We start from the raw sequence: 20,976 nt of genomic DNA, 5'->3' as shown, positions 1-20,976 counted from the left end.
TAGTATTTTTCGTGAGTTTTGGGACAGACAAGTATAATTTTTTGGAAAAAATAGTTTGTGTATTCATGAATTAATTCTTAAATAACACAGAAAAGGCAAAGGTGCTAGAAGAAACTCATTTGTGAGTTGTGACAATTTGCAATGTTAGGAACAATGACATGTTCACCACAGACTTGGTGCCACGTGTTGTAGACTCCTTAAAGAACAAAAAAAAAGGAACAATAAATGCGTTAATAGGCTATAGATTCCCACCAGAATTACCTGGAGTTAGATTTGGTCTAAATCACAATAAACGTTTTTCTGGTTAGATGCACGCCACGATTACGTCTATGACAAGGCACAATCAGATTGAATCCTACTAAGAAATAGAAAGCTTATCAATCCGGTTACGTTTTTGATTTTTTGACCGTTAAGAAGCAAATCTAACTTGTTTTGGTTTCTTGGTGAAATTTGGCTTTTCTCGGATTTTGCAAGATTTTAGTGCAATATGTATTTTGACCGTTAAGAAGTTTCATTTCATCAACAACTATTTAACAATGATTATGTATTGTATATGCTAACATTTACATTTAAAATCCATAACCAGACTTGTTTTGAAATAGAAAACAATCCTAAACCAACTCTTAATTAATTTGACAATTGATGAGTTTTTAAGTAGTACTTAGTAGATCGTTTTCTGTATATGTGAATATAATGAATTACTTATCAAACAAAAATTCATGTTAATACGTATGCCAAAGATAAAAATGTGTTTAAGATTTACTTTATATATTTATTGGGAAAAAAGAAATCTCCTACAAAATGGTGATGATGTTATCACAATGATGTGCTGATGGTGATTGTGATTATCATGCATAAAAAAGGAAAAAGTTAAGTTAGGAAGCTTGTTGGACAGTGAAAGAAAGTGCAAGTAGTCACCTATTAGAATATTTATCTCTTAGAATATGTAAAATGATTATATGATTTGGATAGGAACAGTCGAACAGATAGATTAATGAACGAATGGTTTTAATGAAAGCTGATTTGACAACCGGGAAAAGTTTAAGATTTGGGCCATCAGGTTCAAAAGGAGGCTTTAACTTCAACGATCCAATTTGTAGCCCAAAAATTGACTCCCCCAACCAAACGTAAACAGACACATCAATAGTCTGAAAAATAGCCTATACAAAGTATACTGTTCGAAAAGACCAACTCGAACTAAGCCTGGCCTATATCAACAATTCAACACTAAGGGCCCTTTGTATATGGATGGTGGCATCAGATATTAAGCTAAGCTAACCATCTACATTTTTTTATTCTTTATATAACTATTCATCTCAAAAGCCTAGTGAACTCCAACAGCTCATCAAATAGTATATCTTATCAAGATTGTGAGCTTCTTCTAATGGAACGTAAATCCTTGTTTAATCACTGATTCTATATGCCTAGTTGTAATCAACGGCGGACCTATGTGTATCAAAAGCAGGTCAGCTGATCTCCCCAAATTTTAAAATTTTCCTTGAGATCATGAGTTTTGTGTATTTGTATCCAGCCAATTTTGTTTAGTAACATAATATTTTAGTAATTTGACCTCCCTTAATTTTATTGTGACATCAAAAATTCATTAGTCCATAAGGAAAGAAGAAGATTTTATATTCCTTTTAAATTAGAAACAAAGTTGGCATAATTTTTTAATCTTAGTATTAAATTATTAACCGCTGAATTGAATTAAGAAGAAGAAATCATCACTTATATGTGGCTTTTTAGTTTTTATTTTTATTTTCACACAGAGTAAGTCCGTAACTGTGACTCTTCAAAGTCGAGAAAGTTTATATTTTTGTGACAAATTATACTTTGTTTTAAGAATTATATTAATGAGATTTTATTAAAGTTATGATAATACTTAGAATTGTATTACAGTTTATGATTTTTAAAAGATGAACAATTTGTAATTATAAATTTGAAATCATTTTCTTGCATAATCATGTGTAAAATTTTGGTTAAACACTTTTGGATGTTGTAGGATGTTTTATATTTTGTATTAAGAAAAATAAAATTTGTTTATGTTTTTTTGACCTGGATAAAGAAAATTTCTGGGTTTCGTCTCCATTTTTGCTTTTGATGTATTTCTTTTACTTCAAAACAAACATTGCCTTATAGTTTTAAAGCTTTAGAGTGTTTCTCTCTCGTTGTTATAATCACACAAACGTTATACTTCTCTAGTGATATCTCTCTTGCAAATTTCTACAGCATTTGCTACACGCACGTGAATTTCCTAAAACCAGAGAGAACCAAAATGGTTTAAACCAGATACTTTAAAATTGTCATTATCATAAGCTGACAAAAATGTAGAAAACCCCAAAAAAAGAAATGGAGGAGGAAGAATTGACCAAAACGCNGTCGTCTATCGAGAATATGCACTTATACCAAAATGAAAGAAAATAACTGGATGCGGCAAGATAAATTTAAAACAAATAGACACTCAAGTTTGTTAAGTTCATTTTTCTCAACAAATCTAGTAGAACAAATCAGCAAACAAGTAACTTAAGCACACTCCTTTAAACAAACATATATACTTCTCTTGATTTACCACTTCGTTTATAGAATCTTCAAAGCCAACCTTGCAGAGACCACCGCAGCACCGACACACAACAACGATAACACAAAAACAGAAAGACAACGATCCCAATAAGGTCAAACACGATTATAATCAGCTGCACAAACAAACTATCCACGACCAAGTACAACATTATTCTCTTAATATTTTGGGTGTCTGTTTCATCAACATCTTTTTTTTTGTATACTCTTAACATTATTTTCTTTTAGTGGATATATATCACCACAAGAAACAAACCCTTAAAATCATAATCTGTTTTTTTAGCAGAAGTGCATTTATTTTGTTATATAGAATAATTTTTTTCTTTTTATTTTCTTCTTAGACTTGTTGTCACCACTCACCAATATTCCAAAGTTTCTATTACAATAATAATTCATTCTTTTCTTGACCATCAAATCTCCAAAATTCCCATTTTCCTCAAACTTACTTTTTTCCCCTTCAAATCTCCACTAAGACTAACAGTACTGTCTCATTCTAAACACAGTAATGTACACGACAAGAATTCTAATAAAAATCTATGACCAAAAAAACACCTGTCTCTCAAGTCTCATCAACTCTCACACTATTTCTTTCTCAATTCATTCAAAAAAAGGGGTAAAAATAAAAACCAATAGCAAATGATTCATGCACAATCACATTGATGAAAAAAAAAAAAAAAAGTAAAAGAGCAAAAACAACATGAGAAAAAGCAAAAGGAATCGAATAAACAAACACTTTATCTTTTTCAAAATCTCATCAATAATGACACAATTTTAGAATTCTCATTGGAAACTGTGTCCTGACGGTCCACAAAAATTCCAATTCAAAGCACACACTTTCGAGACAAAGACTTGCTTCAAAAGAATCAAAAGGGCAAAGTTTTTTTTTTTTTTCATTCTTTATTAATGTTGCCAAGATCCTTTTATTTATATGAACCTCACTTGAAAGCAAAGTTTCCACCACATTTCCAAATCCCATGGCTACGTTGCAAAAATTCTTGGGGACACAGTGCGGAGTGGCGGCACAAAGCCCTACACGAAGCCCGAGTCCGAGGACAAGTCCTTTGGTACAGCTTCGACGTAAGAAGACAACCTTAAAGATTCTTTTGAGTCTTGCATCACCGAGCCGCCGAGAGCAGCAGCCGTTGATCCATCATAACCACAAGGATGTAGCTGGACGCAAACTTAAAGACCTATTCGTCTCTTCGTCTTCTGGAGAGAAAGAAGAAGAAGAAGAAGTGGAGTTAGAGGAGAGACGGAAAGGGAAAACAAAAGAAGAAGTTCTTGCAGCCATGGCAGCTAGATTGAATGCAGCTGCTAGTTTACAATGTGAGTCCACCGACACAACACCTGCTTGGTTCGGATTCAGCAAGCGGCTTCTTCAGCGAGCTTGGCGACCTAAGCTTGGTACCATTCCGGAGTAATGTAACAAATTTTCTTCTCTTTTCTTATGTGACTTTGGAAACCATTAGTTTCCTATATGAATGAATAGATATGTTTCTTCTCTATCTTTATGTTTGAATTCCTAATAAAGATGAACAAAATTTCACATCTTCTCATCATCAAGAACGAGAAAGGTTAAGCCTTTGTTATCTATTTGCTTCCAAATGGGATTGGTGACCTAGTGATTTTACTGATTTGAGTTTCTCAAACCCAAGTCTTTGTGTTCTTCTTCACGGTTAAGTAAACTCCCTATTTTTATTCGTTGGGGAGACTACTTGTAGAGAAACTATGCATTATCTCATAGCTTGTAAATGTAATAAAGACGGTGTTCTCCTCAGTAGGTGTTAGTGGCAAAAGTTTCTTTCTTGTCCTTGGTCTTGAAGCATGGACCTAATAACCTGAAATGTTTACATAAGAGAACTGTGTAACTGATGATCAAGAAGTGAGATGGAGAAAGCAGAGGAAACAGAGGAAGGGAAGTGATCTTGAGTGTTCAGCTTCATTGGAAATACTGACATGTACAGCCCTCGGAATCCAAAATACAGACAATTCTAAGGTGAGAAAAAAACACAGGAGGGATGAGATGAGAGACTTATCCAGTAAGAAGGTACACGGAAGCAACAAAAAAACAAAGCTTATGATGAGGAACAAAACGTACCATTGATCATGTCATGAAAATTGACAACACAAAGTGGATATTAATTGCAATAGATGTGTGGTCCTGTGGAAGCTCCAGCACCATGTTCATAAGTAACTTTTTCTCGTCTTACTGGACATTGACCCTTCTCTGTTCAAGGCTTAAAGCCAAAGGTAAGTTTTTTTTTAATTCTGGTCTCTAGCGTAAGATTTTTAGGCGTTCGAACAAGGAAACACCTGATCACTTAATTCTGACGTAGACGAAAGTCTCCTTTTTCGTTTGCGATGACGCCGAGGATCACATCATCACATGACACATGACACATGACACATTTGACATCCCAAGAAGAATGTGTAACAACTCTTACCGCTCCTAAAATTTTGTTGTCAGCGACTAAATTTACACTAGTCCTTTAAAACTGCGCCCAATGCCGTGAGAACGTTGTCGTTTAACTGAATTCAACAATACAAATAATTAAAAACAGATTATAAAGATTGTTTTTTCTTTTCTTTCTTTTGCCAATTTTTTGTTCTTAATTTATAAACTAAAATTTGTAATCATAGTCGATATTGTTTTTCAAACGTATATTTTGATGCAAAACCAAATAATTATTTTACTCAGCGAAATAAGCACTCCAATTCGACTATGATTACCAACTGCAAATAATTTGCATAAATGAAATTTTGTGGATTCAGAATATTCAAACTTCTTATGTTATCTTTCATCTACATGATAAAAATTTTTTTTTGTTATATTATAAATGTCATTTAGACTCTTTTCACATGAATCTATATATACATTTTCCTAAGTACATTTAGCAAATAAATCCTGAAGTTGTCACCTATTTACAAGACTGCCATTGGCATTAATTATTAATTTATTTTTCATTTTATTAACTAATATTAAGTTTCTATTTTTGAAAACAAGATTTCCCATCCTAAATAAATTTTCAAAACAATTGGAACTACTCCCTTTAACATTAAGTATTAAATTTATAATTGATTTAATTAATATTAATTTTCTAATTTTACAAAACAATATTTTCTCCATACACAAATTTCCTAAACAATCGGCCTAACCAAGAAACAAATTAATTTTCGATCTTGGAGGAGGATTTGTGGCCGAGATTTTTGATCTCAACGCATTGATTTCCCCCTAAAATATATGTTCAAAATCAAATATAAAATATATCATTCAAAAAAACTAACGGTATGATTTTAAAAGGTAACAAACATATTTACCATTCAATTTGATATCTTATTTAAAGAATAATAATAAAATATAAAAGATATTGCTTGCTCACAGATTTATTTTTATTTTATATTACGTATTTAAAAATAATTTTTACTTTCACGGGTTTCATATGATGAATTTTCACGGGTTTCCCGTCTAGTATGGTGGGTTTGGAATATAGAACCAACACTAAACTATTAGTTTATCTCATATATACTATAGATTTGTAATCATAGTTTTGAAAATTAACTTATAAATTATTTAGTATATGAACTACAAAATATTACACATACTATAACACATTCTTAATATTCCAAAAAAAAATTAAATACACATAGAAATATACACTAACATACTGTATAGACAGACATATACCTCTTTTTAATTCTAGAAAACAAAACAAATTTAGAATTTTATATTCTATCTAATAACAAATTTAATGTAATTAGGTTATAAACTTATAAAACGTAAGAAAAGAAAAAATTTCTAAATTAATTAAATAAAAAGTTAATTAATTAAAAATTTGAAAACTAAATAAATTAAAAGTTATTATTTAAAATACAATAATTTATAATTTAGTCCCGCGGTATACTGCGGGTGAAATCCTAGTTAAGTACTAAATTAGATGTCATATTATACTTTAGAAAAAGAAAAGAAAAACTGTTGACTTTTGAATATGATTTTACATTATTGATTCATAATATTAAGTATTGGCAAAAGATAAAATACATAAATCCTTATATTGTAAACACTGAACTTTGAACCAAAAAGATTAGGGAGCAGCAAACAAATATGGACTAGTTTAAAATGGGAAAAACTTTAAAAATGAATTACTAATAAGAATCTATGTCACACCAATCATAGCCGAATGTGGGGTTTTTTTTAATGACAGCTAGCTTTCTCACATTTGGTCAAGCGTTAACCATTTTCTCACCGGCACAAAGTACTTAAACAAACATATCATGTTTTTTTTTTTTTCTCTCTTAATCTAATCCAATTTTGTCCTTGTAAGAAAAAAACCAAACTTGGTTTCCTGTTTGGTACAAAGGAAGATGTTAAGAAACCGCCTTGTGTTCTTCTTCTCCTCTGCTTCTTCTACTACTACTACTCATTAAAAGTCGCAATCTTTTTGCTCTGGATTCTTGTTTGCAACCTTACCTATAATAATTCTGGGTATTTTTCTTATTATTCAGATTCTCCTTAAAGTTCTCCTTTTTCTTGTCCTTAGAAAAAATACATATCTTTTTTCTCTTTCCTTGTGGATTTGGATGATTGGTTTTGATTTTACAGTTCATTTCTAGTCACCATTACGCGTTTCTTTCTTCTTCTTCCGTGTCGACCTTTACTTCTGACTTTGTGGTTTCTTTAATACTTTCTTCTTCCCTTCTCTTTACCCTTTTCTCTGTGTTGGCCTCATTCAGATCTGTACTTGTTGCTGTCGAAACAGAGTTAGTTTCTCTTCTCCTGGAGTAGTTTAAAGAAAGCTACTTCCTTTTTTACTAAAGTGATTCAGATTTGTTCTTCTTCAATGTTATTTGCAGGTAAAGTTTGTATCTTGAAGTGAAATTGGATTGCTTGGCTACAAATTCATGACTTCTTGGGTCAGAAAGATTGTGTTTAGTAAAGGGTTGTAAGCTTTTGAGAGCGTGAAGGGTCTTGTGATGGCGTCTAGAGAAGGAAAGAGACGTAATCATAATCATCATCATGATGATAATGATGGGAAGCTTGTGCCTCTTGCTGCTTTGATTAGTAGAGAGACGAAAGCTGCTAAGATGGAGAAACCGATTGTGAGATTTGGTCAAGCTGCTCAATCTAGGAAAGGAGAAGATTATGTCTTGATCAAAACTGATAGTCTTCGAGTTCCTTCCAATTCTTCAACTGCTTTCTCTGTCTTTGCGGTATTATACCTTTGGATACACTGATTCTTAATAGCTTACTTGATATGTTACTTCTTTTTGCAATTAGACTTCTGGATTTGAGTAATTCTTGAGTGGTTAGGACAGTAGAAATGTTCACCTAGATGACTTTGTTATGCTACTGATGCATCTACCTTGTTCATGACGTTTTGTTTATGTGTTTGACTGTCTTATAGTTTTGTGTTTTTTGTACTGTTAGGTATTTGATGGGCACAATGGTAAAGCAGCAGCGGTTTTTACAAGGGAGAATCTGTTGGACCATGTTATTAGTGCTCTTCCTAGTGGACTTAGCCGTGATGAGTGGCTTCATGCTTTACCCCGTGCATTAGTTTCTGGATTCGTGAAGACTGATAAAGAGTTTCAGAGCAGAGGTATGTTCGTTCCTCTAGAAATCATCACTTACACTTTTGATTTATCTTTGCTTGTGGCTGATGTGTAGTTTATACCTCTCTTTGATATTAGGAGAAACTTCTGGAACAACAGCTACATTTGTGATAGTCGATGGATGGACTGTGACTGTTGCATGTGTTGGGGACTCTCGTTGCATCTTAGATACTAAGGGTGGTTCAGTTTCCAACCTTACTGTGGATCATAGGCTTGAAGATAATACAGAAGAGTATGTACCTATAATGAGGAATCTTTCTAAGTTTTTTTTTGTTTTTGGGATCGTAAAGCACAATCTTAATCTAAACCCTTTTGTCATGATTCAGGAGGGAAAGGGTTACTGCTAGTGGTGGAGAAGTTGGCAGGCTAAGCATTGTTGGAGGCGTTGAGGTGTGTTGTGTTCTGTTTTCCCATTAAGTGGCTTACGTTTTGAGTTGTGAGCCTTGTAAAAAAAAAACTATTGAATTCTACAGATTGGTCCTCTACGGTGTTGGCCTGGTGGTCTTTGCCTTTCAAGGTCTATTGGAGATATGGATGTTGGGGAGTTCATAGTTCCAGTTCCCTTTGTAAAGCAAGTGAAGGTATATTTATATATCTTTGACGTTTCCTTTACAAATTTGTTTCGTCATTTACAAACAAACTCTCACACTGTTCTTCACAATTGGTATATGTACATAATGAAGCTATCAAATCTTGGCGGAAGGCTTATCATTGCGTCAGATGGCATATGGGACGCTCTCTCCTCAGAAGCCGCTGCTAAAACTTGCCGTGGCTTATCCGCTGAACTTGCTGCTAGACAAGTAGTTAAGGTAATTTGAATATGCTTAACCCAACCCAACCTTTGCTTGTAAAGAAGTGAACTAAATAGTCTTGAGGTTTGTTGTTACAGGAAGCATTGAGAAGAAGGGGACTTAAGGATGACACAACATGCGTTGTAGTCGACATAATCCCACCCGAGAACTTCCAAGAACCACCGCCTTCTCCTCCTAAGAAACACAACAACTTCTTTAAATCATTGCTCTTCAGAAAGAAATCAAACTCATCTAACAAACTCTCCAAGAAACTCTCTAGTGTTGGTATAGTGGAAGAGCTCTTCGAAGAAGGCTCTGCAATGCTCGATGAAAGGTCACTTCTTTTTCTCCCTCTTATTAAGTTGTTGCCTTTTGTGACCTATCTAACAGATTTTTATGTTGTTATTTCTTGCAGGTTAGGATCAGGTGATTTTTCTAAGGAATCAACAACAGGAGGAGGTATATTCACGTGTGCGATATGCCAACTAGACTTGGCTCCAAGTGAGGGGATATCAGTCCACGCGGGTTCGATCTTTTCGACTAGTCTAAAACCGTGGCAAGGACCGTTCTTATGCACAGACTGTCGTGACAAAAAGGATGCGATGGAAGGGAAACGACCAAGTGGAGTTAAAGTCATCTAAGAGTGAACCTCACACACACACAAACACAGGACTCTATTCGTTCATTATAATTCTTTCTTCTTTGGTTCTTTTTATTACACTTCATTCGAATAATAAAAAATTTGAGTAGACCTGATTCTTTTATGGATCTGTTGAATCGGGTTCGTTATGGAATATATAGTGAGTTGGATTGATTGGTATACTATGTGAGAAGCTTGTGTTCATACTTGAAAACAAAACAAATCTATATGAAAAAGTTTGGATACACAAAAGCTCTATGTCTCTCTTCTCTTTACTTATTCTTTAAGAAAGTAGAAATTTGGATTTAGTTCAAACTATTTCAGATTGTTTGGTCCAAAAATACCAAAACGGATCTTAGGGAGTGTATTGAAACCATGATTTTAGAAAGTTTGATGGGATTTAGAAAATTTGAAATTTTGAATGATTTTAGGGAAGTTGATATGATTTATTATAAAATTCTTTCAAATCCCACATAAACCATGAGATTTGGATTTCTCTATTTTTAACTAAACAAATCCCATCTAAATCCTCCAGAATCTCAAAAATTATTAAAATTTAAATCCACGAACTATTTTGAATAACAGTGGATTTTAAAGTAGATTTTAAATCATCAGTTCAATAAAACAATGAATTTTAATAGACTTTTTAAAATACATGATTGAATAACATAGTATTTGTAAGTTTCACACAAATCACTTGACATTATAAAATGTCAAGTTGAATACACCCCCTAAATGTTTTCGGTTTCGTCCATCAATGCGTAATGTGGAGCCTAGGAAGACACGAGATTGGTATGATTCAAATATACTTGTAGTAGGACACTATCTACCTTCAAAGCATTACGCTCTATGTTGTTCTCTTTTTGGCATATTTTATTTCTCTTTACTTATTACTCAATCAACTTATGTTTTTGGAAAGAAAAAAGCCAAAAGATTATTCCAATTGCTTTGTTTTTTTTTTTCCTTTTCTTTCTTTCCAAAACGTATTTTGAAATAAATTAAAAGTTTTGTCACGGAATCATGGGACTTTACATATATGTTCATTATATATTGAAATAATTAATTTTCATGAAATCATGGGACTTTACATACTCATTCTACATTTAGTCATTTATTAGTGAACAAACAAAAAAAGAAGTCATTTACTAAATTGAATATAAACATTAAACTTGACAGTAATGGAGTTTGTAAGGTTGTGATTTATGTTTGAATGGGGAACATTTTTTGCATGAAACAAGCAAATACATTGTTGAAAGCAGAAAAAGCTCAGCTTCTTCTGATTTTATTATGAAAAAAGTCGAAAAAAGCTCACTCAGCTTCTGCACCGATAAATCAACAATCAAATAAAGGAAAGCCCCACACCTTTCTCTTTATTTACCAGATTGTCCCTAATAAAGCAAAAAAATACTTCCTCTGTATCAAAATAGTTGATGTTCTAGAATTTTTACATGAATTAAGAAAAACATTTAATGTCTAGTAATAAATGTATTATTTATTTATAATAACATATTTTTATAATTATTAACCAATAGTATTTCATCAAACTTTTAAATTCTCATTTAATGATTATTGAAATTTGCAATTTCTTAATATTAATTGATAAAGGTATACAGAAAATCATCCTTTGTGATACAAGAAAAAATACTAGAACATCAAGTATTCTGATACAGAGGGAGTATATATCTACAATAAAGAACTGAGTTTTTGGGAATTTGTAAGATTTGATTGACAGAGAATTTAATTCTTGGTTTTAGAAAGTAATTATGATAGCATTAATCTTCTTCACATGGAAGAGAGTTTAAGTTTTAACACGTGAGAATCATACTCACGCGTGTGAGCAAAACCAACCAATTTATTACTTTACCGTTACGGGGAAAATCAAAACCCTTTTGACTCTATATTGTCAAAATCTGAAGCAGAATCGTACGGTCCACGTTTCATCAGATACAGTAAATATCAGATAAGGGTACATTAGTCATTTTACCTCAAGTTTACGTTACTGTTTGCGTTAATGACGAACCTATACCACTTTCCCCCATTGTTGTTGTGTTCTGTCTTGAAGTCCTCAACGCTCGTTTCTATTCTCTCTCTGCAGAGCACAACAATGGCCAAAAGCTCTCTCTTCAATAAGCGTTTGCTTCTCTCTCTTCTTCTTCTTCTCCATCTCTGTATCATCTCCTCTTCTTCTTCTTCTTCTTCAAGCTCAGATTCGGAAGCTCTCTTAAACTTCAAACTCACCGCTGATTCCACCGGAAAACTCAACTCATGGAACACAACAACAACGAACCCATGCCAATGGACCGGAGTCACCTGCGACCGCAACCGAGTCACACGTCTCATCCTCGAAGACATCGAACTCACCGGGTCAATCTCGCCACTCACATCACTCACTTCACTCAGAGTACTCAGTCTCAAACGTAACAACCTCTCTGGTCCAATCCCAAACCTCTCTAACCTCACAGCTTTAAAGCGTCTCTTTTTATCACACAACCACTTCTCCGGTGACTTCCCAACTTCAGTCACTTCACTCACTCGTCTCTACCGTCTTGATCTCTCTTTCAACAACTTCTCCGGCCAGATTCCACCGGATTTAACCGAGTTAACCCATCTCCTCACTCTCCGGTTAGAATCAAACCGGTTCTCCGGTCAAATACCGAACATCATCCTCTCCGATTTACAAGACTTCAACGTCTCCGGCAACAACTTCAACGGTCAGATACCAAACTCGTTGTCCCAATTCCCTGAATCTGTCTTTACGCAAAACCCATCTCTCTGTGGAGCTCCATTACCGAAATGCACAAACCCGACTAAACCGGGTCGACCCGATGGAGCAAATGCTTCACCTTTAAACAACTCTGAAACCGTACCTTCGTCTCCAACCTCAGTTCACTCCGGCGGCGACAACAACAAAAGCAACACATCAAGAATCAGTACTTTATCACTCGTAGCTATCATCCTCGGAGACTTCATTATCTTAAGCTTCGTCTCTCTTCTTCTCTACTACTGTTTCTGGAAACAATACTCAGTGAACAAGAAGAAACACTCTAAGGTTCTTGAAGGTGAGAAGATACTCTACTCATCAAGTCCTTACCCAACATCAGCACAAAACAACAACAACAACAATCAGAATCAACAAGACAAGGGTAAAATGGTATTTTTCGAAGGAACTAGACGTTTTGAGCTTGAAGATCTTCTCAGAGCATCGGCTGAGATGTTAGGTAAAGGAGGATTCGGGACAGCGTACAAGGCCGTGCTTGAAGACGGCAATGAGGTTGCTGTGAAGCGGCTTAAAGACGCGGTGACGGTGGCTGGAAAAAAAGAGTTTGAGCAACAGATGGAGGTTTTAGGAAGGCTTCGTCATGCTAATCTTGTGAGCTTAAAAGCTTATTACTATGCTAGAGAAGAGAAGCTTCTTGTCTATGATTACATGCCTAATGGTAGTCTCTTCTGGCTTCTCCATGGTACGTCGTCGTTTTTTTCTGAATTCCTTTTCTCTTACTAGTTAGTGTGAATTTGGTCGGGTCAAAACAGGTGATTCCTAAGTCATGGTACATAGAAGGAAATGACATTAGTGTAACGCCAAGAGTCATAATAGTAGTAGGGTTAAAAACTTTTTGGAGTTAGTGAGAATGAGATATCATNGTTGTCCCAATTCCCTGAATCTGTCTTTACGCAAAACCCATCTCTCTGTGGAGCTCCATTACCGAAATGCACAAACCCGACTAAACCGGGTCGACCCGATGGAGCAAATGCTTCACCTTTAAACAACTCTGAAACCGTACCTTCGTCTCCAACCTCAGTTCACTCCGGCGGCGACAACAACAAAAGCAACACATCAAGAATCAGTACTTTATCACTCGTAGCTATCATCCTCGGAGACTTCATTATCTTAAGCTTCGTCTCTCTTCTTCTCTACTACTGTTTCTGGAAACAATACTCAGTGAACAAGAAGAAACACTCTAAGGTTCTTGAAGGTGAGAAGATACTCTACTCATCAAGTCCTTACCCAACATCAGCACAAAACAACAACAACAACAATCAGAATCAACAAGACAAGGGTAAAATGGTATTTTTCGAAGGAACTAGACGTTTTGAGCTTGAAGATCTTCTCAGAGCATCGGCTGAGATGTTAGGTAAAGGAGGATTCGGGACAGCGTACAAGGCCGTGCTTGAAGACGGCAATGAGGTTGCTGTGAAGCGGCTTAAAGACGCGGTGACGGTGGCTGGAAAAAAAGAGTTTGAGCAACAGATGGAGGTTTTAGGAAGGCTTCGTCATGCTAATCTTGTGAGCTTAAAAGCTTATTACTATGCTAGAGAAGAGAAGCTTCTTGTCTATGATTACATGCCTAATGGTAGTCTCTTCTGGCTTCTCCATGGTACGTCGTCGTTTTTTTCTGAATTCCTTTTCTCTTACTAGTTAGTGTGAATTTGGTCGGGTCAAAACAGGTGATTCCTAAGTCATGGTACATAGAAGGAAATGACATTAGTGTAACGCCAAGAGTCATAATAGTAGTAGGGTTAAAAACTTTTTGGAGTTAGTGAGAATGAGATATCATGTTTCTGTTGGTTGAAAAATCGTTTTCATGAGGCATATTTGTTATTACTAATGTAGATAATGTGAATTTAAGTCTGTTTTGGATAGATAGACAGTACCACTGGGCGACAAGTTGGACAAATAAAGTTATGATCTGTCTCATTTAAATCGATCTTTACGGGGAACTTTTTTCAAGTTTGTTTAGTTTCTTGTGTTTTGTCCTTACCTAACCATTTGTTTATACAGTATGACTTTATTCATTGTTTCTTGTAATAAAGCGACTAATTACATATTTTGAGGTTAAGTGGCAAATTTGTAATGTTGGTGTTTGCTTTGGGTTGTTGGACAGGAAACCGTGGACCGGGTCGGAGTCCATTGGAGTGGACCACCCGCCTTAAGATCGCGGCTGGGTCAGCACGTGGCTTAGCTTTTATCCATGGTTCGTGTAAAAACACGAAGCTTACACACGGTGATATCAAATCCACCAATGTCCTACTCGACAGATCAGGCAACGCTCGAGTTTCTGATTTCGGGCTATCTATGTTCGCGCCATCGCATACCGTTGCTAAATCCAACGGCTACCGTGCACCGGAGCTGATGGATGGCCGAAAACACACTCAGAAGTCTGATGTTTACTCGTTTGGAGTGCTTCTTTTGGAGATTCTCACCGGAAAATGTCCTAATATGGTTGAAACTTGTCACTCGGGCGGTGCGGGTGGGGCTGTGGATTTACCGAGATGGGTCCAATCGGTTGTGAGGGAGGAGTGGACGGCTGAAGTGTTTGATTTGGAGCTGATGAGGTATAAGGATATAGAGGAAGAGATGGTGGGGTTGTTGCAGATTGCTATGGCATGCACCGCGGTTGCTGCGGATCACCGTCCGAAGATGGGTCATGTTGTGAAGTTGATAGAGGATATACGTGGTGGTGGCTCTGAGGCCTCGCCGGGAAATGATGGGATCAATTCTGCGGTGGACTCGCCTTGTTTGTCTGAGGACACGTGCGGTGGGACTACTAGTCAGTAGTAAGATTTGTTTACTACAAAAAAATGTAAATCACGTGCCTAGAATCTCAACTTTTGTCATTTCTTCTAGAGTAGTAGGCTTTTGGTTTTTGTTTGTTTCGTTTTAGTTTGTAATACGATAATTATGTGAGTCTCTCTAGTGTTTTTGGATTAGGGGTAAATTAAATTTCAATGCTATTCTGATAGTCCCGTTTCAAACGCTCTCGTTAATTCTGACTGCTACCGTGCCTTAGAGTATACCCAATCGGAACGAAAAAGTTAGTTATCATGTGGAACACAGTTTATCTATTATATAGTTATATGATTTTAAGTTTTTTACTTGAAACACTGATGTGGTGTCTTACAAAGACACTATGATGCTCAAAGACTATAATGTTTTCGCTTATTCTCAAGGATTTCTAGGAGTCGTGATCATGTTAATACATCCGAGACTATCCAAAACCTCCATATATGGGACTAAAATCTTAATACTATTAAAAGAGAAGTACAAAATTGAATATATCCAAAATGTTGGTTTTATTTACTTCAATTGCCACTCAATTATGCTTAATAGAGATGATTAATTGAAATTGACAAGGGTATAATTGAGTTATCAAAAATTCATTAAAAGATCCAATACTCGATTCTAAGATCCGCGTGTTTAGCATGGATGTTTAATTGGATCCTTAATTGTGAAAACCAAACTATTATTATTTTGGTTAAGTATCTATTTGTTCGGCTAACTTTTATTTTACCCCAACACAAAATATAATATATTTTATATTTAATCTTATTAATTATCATATAAGTTATATGGTCATAACGTGTAATCGATGTAGGACAATTGTTATTGGCTGTAGCTATATCATATTTAATTGTTTTACTTTTTTAAAATTCTTCATTAAAACATAAACAGTAGCTTTAAAATTAGACTTACAAGTATTATGATAAACAAATTAAATTACAAGTATTATTGTTAAATGACAAGTATTATGATTCAATTTTAAACTAAAAAAATATTATAAGTGTTGAAATAAAGTAAAAAATCATATAACCAAAAATTGTAAACGAATCATGTATTTTTTTTTTTTAAAAGATGTTGTTTATTTTAAATCTAGATCTTATGTTGAACCGAATTTAGAACAAAAGATTTGCACAGAAAAATAGAACAAAATATCTGTTTTTTTTTTAAATGGGTCATGTAATTTGTGCTTTTTTTTTTTGCAAAAAGCATTGGATTTTTAGATAATTAATAAATTTAATTGGTTATCACTTATTACTTGAAAATATAGTATTCTTACTTTTTCAATTATAATAGTTTTTACAATTAAGAGCGTAAATGACATCAAATATATTAAAAACATAACATATGCTCATCTTTTAATTCTAAGAATATAGTATGTATTGAAATAATAAATTATGTTTTAAACTGAAAAGTGGTATACCACGTTGTATCGCATCTTAATCACCTATTAATTAAACCAAAGTATGTTGGGTGGATGCAACTATGAGTCTAAATATTTCAATAAAAACAAATATTTTGATTTTCCACTGGTCAAAAACACATACTAATTGTAGGATGATTTTTCTACGGGCTAACAATTTTTAAACCTATTGAGGGATGGGTCAGTAGCATGATGGATTTGAACTTTAAACTATTAAACCAACGCTAAACTATTAACTTATTTCAAATATCGTATATTTATAAACATATGTTAGAATTAATTAAGTTACGAATTATTATGTGCAAAATATACCAACACATCAAAAAAAAATATTATATTACTTCAGCTGATATTTAAAAGTTTAAAAATAAAAAAAATAAGAAAATATATTGAAAACACAAAATAAAATTTCCCGCGGTGTACCGCGGGTTCAAACCTAGTTAGAAGTATTGTAATCTTTGGAAATGTTGCAATCTCCCTTCTTGAGTTGAATTAAAAAAAAAGAAGAAGATTATTTTACATTTAAACGTTTTGAGAATTTTCTTTTGCTATAATGTTGCGCATAACTAAAAAAGAGCCATAAATAAATAAATATCAATCTACAAAGCTACTCTTTAATCGTTTCATATTTGATGTGTAAAAAAATTATCCAAGTAAAACGTTTCACTATTTTATATATTTCCACTATTCTATCTTTCAACTATCATCGACACCAATCATTACCCTAGTCTAGGTAAGGATGTGCTTACTCTAGAAAGCCGGGGCCTGAATGAAAGGGAACGCCCACTAGAGATGCCTTAAAGTCCGGTCCATTATTCTAACTAATTTCTCCGGACGATAGAAACTAGGAATGACTTTATAGAGTTATGTGGCAAGCATGTGCGCATGTTATTGCATAGTATGTAACATTGTCGCCTTCTATATAGCATCCATACTCCATAGTAATAGAGTTACACGATAGTCAACTAAATAAACATAAAATATCTACCATATGTAGTCGTTGAAGCTTGTTTTTATCGGCTGATTTTACGGAATTAATTAAAAAGAAAAGTTAAATGGAATGTGTATAGTGTAGATGAATATCACCCAAAATAAAAATACTCCTCATTTACGAATAATCAAAAGATTACAGAATATTAAGATGAAAAATAAAAAATGTGAAAAGAATAATAATCAGAAATATAAAACAGTACGTGAGAGCCTGAGCAACCGGTCTAGAGCAGTAGGCAAGAACTTGCGAGCAAATAAGTAACAAATATTCGTCACTTTTCCATTGTAGAGACACTGACCACCACTCCTAAGGGTCTCCATGAACTCCGCAGTTACCTCATGTCTAATAAACCGATTCGGGTGAGGCCCACCTTTCGACCAGTCGACCCACGTGAGAGTCCGTTTCGAGTTGCGTCGGTTCAAGCCCGATTTGATGTTTAGGAGTGTAGGGATGTAGTGCTCGTCGGCGTAGCAACCGTGGTGACAATAACTGTAAAAGAGAGGCCAATAGATTCTGTCCGAGATGATCTCTAGGGCCATGGCACGGTCCATCTCGAACCATTGGGAGCCTTTGCGCCAGTGGTGTAGCTGGACATGTGGCTGCATTAGAGGGCTGTATCGGCCACGTCCAACGCCACCAAGTTGGTCGTAGGACTCAACGTGAGTTTGAGTTGAGTTAATGAGGTAAGAGTACACGGTGGTGAAGTTAAAAAGAGGGATGCATGATTCGGAAAGAAGTACGAATCGTTCGTTTGATAGGTCTAATAAAGCATTTGCTAGTAATCTTTGTTCTGCCTCCACCATATTCACATATCCCCAATCCACTCTCTGCGTTATCAAAAAAATAAAAAAAAAATTAGAAACTCACTTTTAAGCAAATAATATTCAAAACCGAGTATGTAGAATTTTAAACCATATCATGATATAGAGCCAAAAAATAGCGTTACTCGTTGCAATGATTCTCATAAAAGTACAAAGTTAATTTAAATAGATATATGATGACGCCATGTTTTGTATTACGAAAACAAACTTAATTTGACTACAAAAGAAAGATCGGTTACCATTCTTCTTTGACCCGAGTTTTTGGGTATTTGAATGCTTGGATAATTTATTTATACTTTTCATATTAACCATAAAATTGCCTAGTGAAATGAATTACATATTCACTTCTATATCAAATACTCGGCCGACAAAAAAAAAAAGATCAAATACACGAGTACCATAAAGTTCTAATTAAATATCCGACAAGTGTACATCCCTAAAATAAAACTATATTCAAATGACCGTGTGTAAGAATGGACCAAAAGAGTTGCCATCGATTGAATAGGATTAAAAAGTCTAAATTGTTAACCAACCTTTCGTAGATATTTCCTTATTAAGAAGTTATAATTGTTGTTCTGGTTCACATAAAAGAGGCAAACTTGCCGTCGTCAACAAAAGTTACATCATAAGAGAAGATTGATGAATCTCAATTTGAGAAAGTCAGGGAAATGATTAAGGCTAAATTTGTGCCAACTAAATTTTTACTCAAGCACTAATAAAAGGTATTTGCTTTAAAAGACTAAGGGGGTGTTATTGGATTGAGGATTTTAATAGATTTTAATTAACCCAGGACATTAGTGGATTTAAAAGTCTAATGCATTTGTGTGGACTTTATAATGCATATAAGGTGGATTTGAAAGTCATTGATAATGTATTTTTGGTGATTGTTATGGATTTTAAAAAAAGTTATTGTTAGAAAAAAATATATATATATCCACAAACTGTGTTATACACCAAAATTATATTAAATTAATAACACCCAGACTTTTACACATGTCATAGAAAACTTGAATTAAACTGTATTTGTTTTCAATCCAGATTTTTGGTGTAATTAAAGAACCCAGATGTCATGAACCCAGAAAAAAAAAATTAAAGAATACAAAAAAACACAGATCTGATGAATAAGTGTGATTATATACAAAGGGTTTGAGGAGGAAGAAACAGAGATTGAACCCAGAAAAAAAAAGTGTGATTATATCATAAACCAAAAAAAAAAGTTATAGATCATGAACCCAGAAAAAAAAGTTAAAGAACACAAAAAAAAATTCTCAAAAATAATACATATCTGATGAATAAGTGTGATTATATAAAAGGATTGAGAAAAAAAATCAAACAATAATATGTCAAAGGCTAGAGATCCATCTGAAGAGAGGAGAAGAAAATGAAATGATTGAGAAAAGTGTGGTATTGTGTTTGTTCATATTTTAGAAGCAAAGTACGTTGAAATCCAAAATCACACAAAATCCAGTAGATATTGAATAACACTAGATTTTAATGGATTTTTAAAAATACCCAATTGAATAACACATGATTCTTAAATACATCAAACTCCTTTAAAAACCACAATCCAATAACACCCCCTAAATTGTGACGCATCTGTTTTTTTTTTTTTTTTATTACGGTTACATGCGTATGTGCATCTACTACTTGTCGGCAAAACGATATGTTAACGAATGAAAAAAACCATGCAACAATTAACCAAAATAAATAAATGAAACCATGCAATTTACTGTATTATAATTTATGTTAACACTGGCACCGACGGACCACGAACAATTGCTAAATGAAAGGTATTATAATTTATTTAGCAAAAAGCAAACCGTATTGTGCAAGATAATCTACATTCTCTTGACCCCCTTCACATTTATTATTATGATTTTTATTCCTTTTAGTATGAGATTTTTGATTGATCATTACTCAACCACACTCAGAGCATGTTTACAACAAGAGCACAAAGTTCTCGAAAATTAGAAAAATGCAGAGTATATTTTTGGCATTTCTTTAATTTCTAATATTGTTACTTGTTAGGACAAAAGGTCATTTTGATATTTTCGTAGGACTACTATAGTCACAAAATTATATATTTTTCGTTAATTTCGTCTCCAACGAAATTTCACCAAAAAATGAAAATTACAAAGAAAAAACAAATATTGGAGTTTGTAGGAAGCTGACCTTGCTTGGAATGTGGCGGCCATGGAAGACGGAATTTTCGGGATCGGACTGGTAATAAGAAGGATACGAGTGAACGTAGATGCTAAAAAGATCTTCATGCCCGCGAAAGAACCTCTCCCATAGACGTGCAAGAGGTAAATGACCCTTTGTCATGAACATGAAAGCAACCTTTGGTGTTCGAGGAAAAGGGTAATTCTTGATCTTAGGTGCCATTGAAGCTCTCCATAGAAGCTCTTCGTCTTCCATGTCATGCATAAGCTTCTCTGGTGGCTTAATAAAGTGTTCAAGCCCATCGTGCTCGGGCTCATCAGAAGGAGGAGAAGGTGGAGGAGGAGAAGGAGGAGGAGGAGGAAGAGAGGAGACGACGAAGAGCTGAGAGATGCGTTGGATGCTG

The 20,976-nt window shown here is 34.3% G+C and overlaps 4 protein-coding genes across 5 annotated transcripts in view; 3 read left to right on the top strand and 1 right to left on the bottom strand.

Moving 5' to 3' along the window:
• On the top strand, positions 3,477–4,136 carry LOC104787880. The gene has a single exon (XM_010513531.2). It carries the CDS (start codon positions 3,552–3,554, stop codon positions 3,996–3,998), a length of 447 nt encoding a protein of 148 aa, XP_010511833.1. The 5' UTR covers positions 3,477–3,551; the 3' UTR covers positions 3,999–4,136.
• LOC104787879 (probable protein phosphatase 2C 15) lies at positions 6,847–9,803 on the top strand. 2 transcript variants are annotated; one of them, XM_010513530.2, is made up of 9 exons: positions 6,847–7,060; positions 7,429–7,785; positions 8,003–8,174; positions 8,266–8,419; positions 8,514–8,577; positions 8,661–8,768; positions 8,871–8,996; positions 9,077–9,312; positions 9,394–9,803. In XM_010513530.2, the coding sequence occupies exons 2-9, from the start codon at positions 7,549–7,551 to the stop codon at positions 9,617–9,619; spliced, it is 1,323 nt and encodes a 440-aa protein (XP_010511832.1). In that variant the 5' UTR covers positions 6,847–7,060; positions 7,429–7,548; the 3' UTR covers positions 9,620–9,803. The 2 variants fall into 2 exon arrangements, with proteins under 2 accessions (XP_010511832.1, XP_010511830.1); XM_010513528.2 differs by having other exon boundaries at positions 6,849–7,335.
• Positions 11,723–15,359, top strand: LOC104787878 (probable leucine-rich repeat receptor-like protein kinase At1g68400). The gene is made up of 2 exons (XM_010513527.1): positions 11,723–13,079; positions 14,502–15,359. Exons 1-2 carry the CDS (start codon positions 11,723–11,725, stop codon positions 15,173–15,175), a joined length of 2,031 nt encoding a protein of 676 aa, XP_010511829.1. The 3' UTR covers positions 15,176–15,359.
• The window catches only part of LOC104789704, a 3,644-nt gene continuing 344 nt past the window's right edge, over positions 17,677–20,976 (bottom strand). The window contains exons 2-3 of the mRNA XM_019245484.1: positions 20,583–20,973; positions 17,677–18,416 (exon numbers count right to left, since the gene is read on the bottom strand). Of these exons, the coding sequence (XP_019101029.1) occupies positions 17,772–18,416; positions 20,583–20,973 (1,036 nt within the window). The 3' untranslated portion in view covers positions 17,677–17,771. The remainder of the gene's footprint in view (positions 18,417–20,582; positions 20,974–20,976) is intronic.

This window comes from Camelina sativa, chromosome 5, assembly GCF_000633955.1.
Source record: "Camelina sativa cultivar DH55 chromosome 5, Cs, whole genome shotgun sequence".
Taxonomy (NCBI): Eukaryota; Viridiplantae; Streptophyta; class Magnoliopsida; order Brassicales; family Brassicaceae; genus Camelina; species Camelina sativa.
Note: the sequence above shows the minus strand (reverse complement) of the source record. Positions and strands in the feature narration are given on the sequence as shown.

Excerpts from the sequence above, each read along its gene's own strand:
- LOC104787880 (XM_010513531.2), top strand. The coding sequence starts at position 3,552 with ATGGCTACGTTGCAAAAATTCTTGGGGACACAGTGCGGAGTGGCGGCA.
- LOC104787879 (XM_010513530.2), top strand. The coding sequence starts at position 7,549 with ATGGCGTCTAGAGAAGGAAAGAGACGTAATCATAATCATCATCATGAT. Across the intron at positions 7,786-8,002 it reads CTGCTTTCTCTGTCTTTGCG|GTATTTGATGGGCACAATGG; the intron begins GTATTATACCTT and ends TTGTACTGTTAG. Across the intron at positions 8,420-8,513 it reads CTTGAAGATAATACAGAAGA|GAGGGAAAGGGTTACTGCTA; the intron begins GTATGTACCTAT and ends GTCATGATTCAG.
- LOC104787878 (XM_010513527.1), top strand. The coding sequence starts at position 11,723 with ATGGCCAAAAGCTCTCTCTTCAATAAGCGTTTGCTTCTCTCTCTTCTT. Across the intron at positions 13,080-14,501 it reads TCTCTTCTGGCTTCTCCATG|GAAACCGTGGACCGGGTCGG; the intron begins GTACGTCGTCGT and ends GTTGTTGGACAG.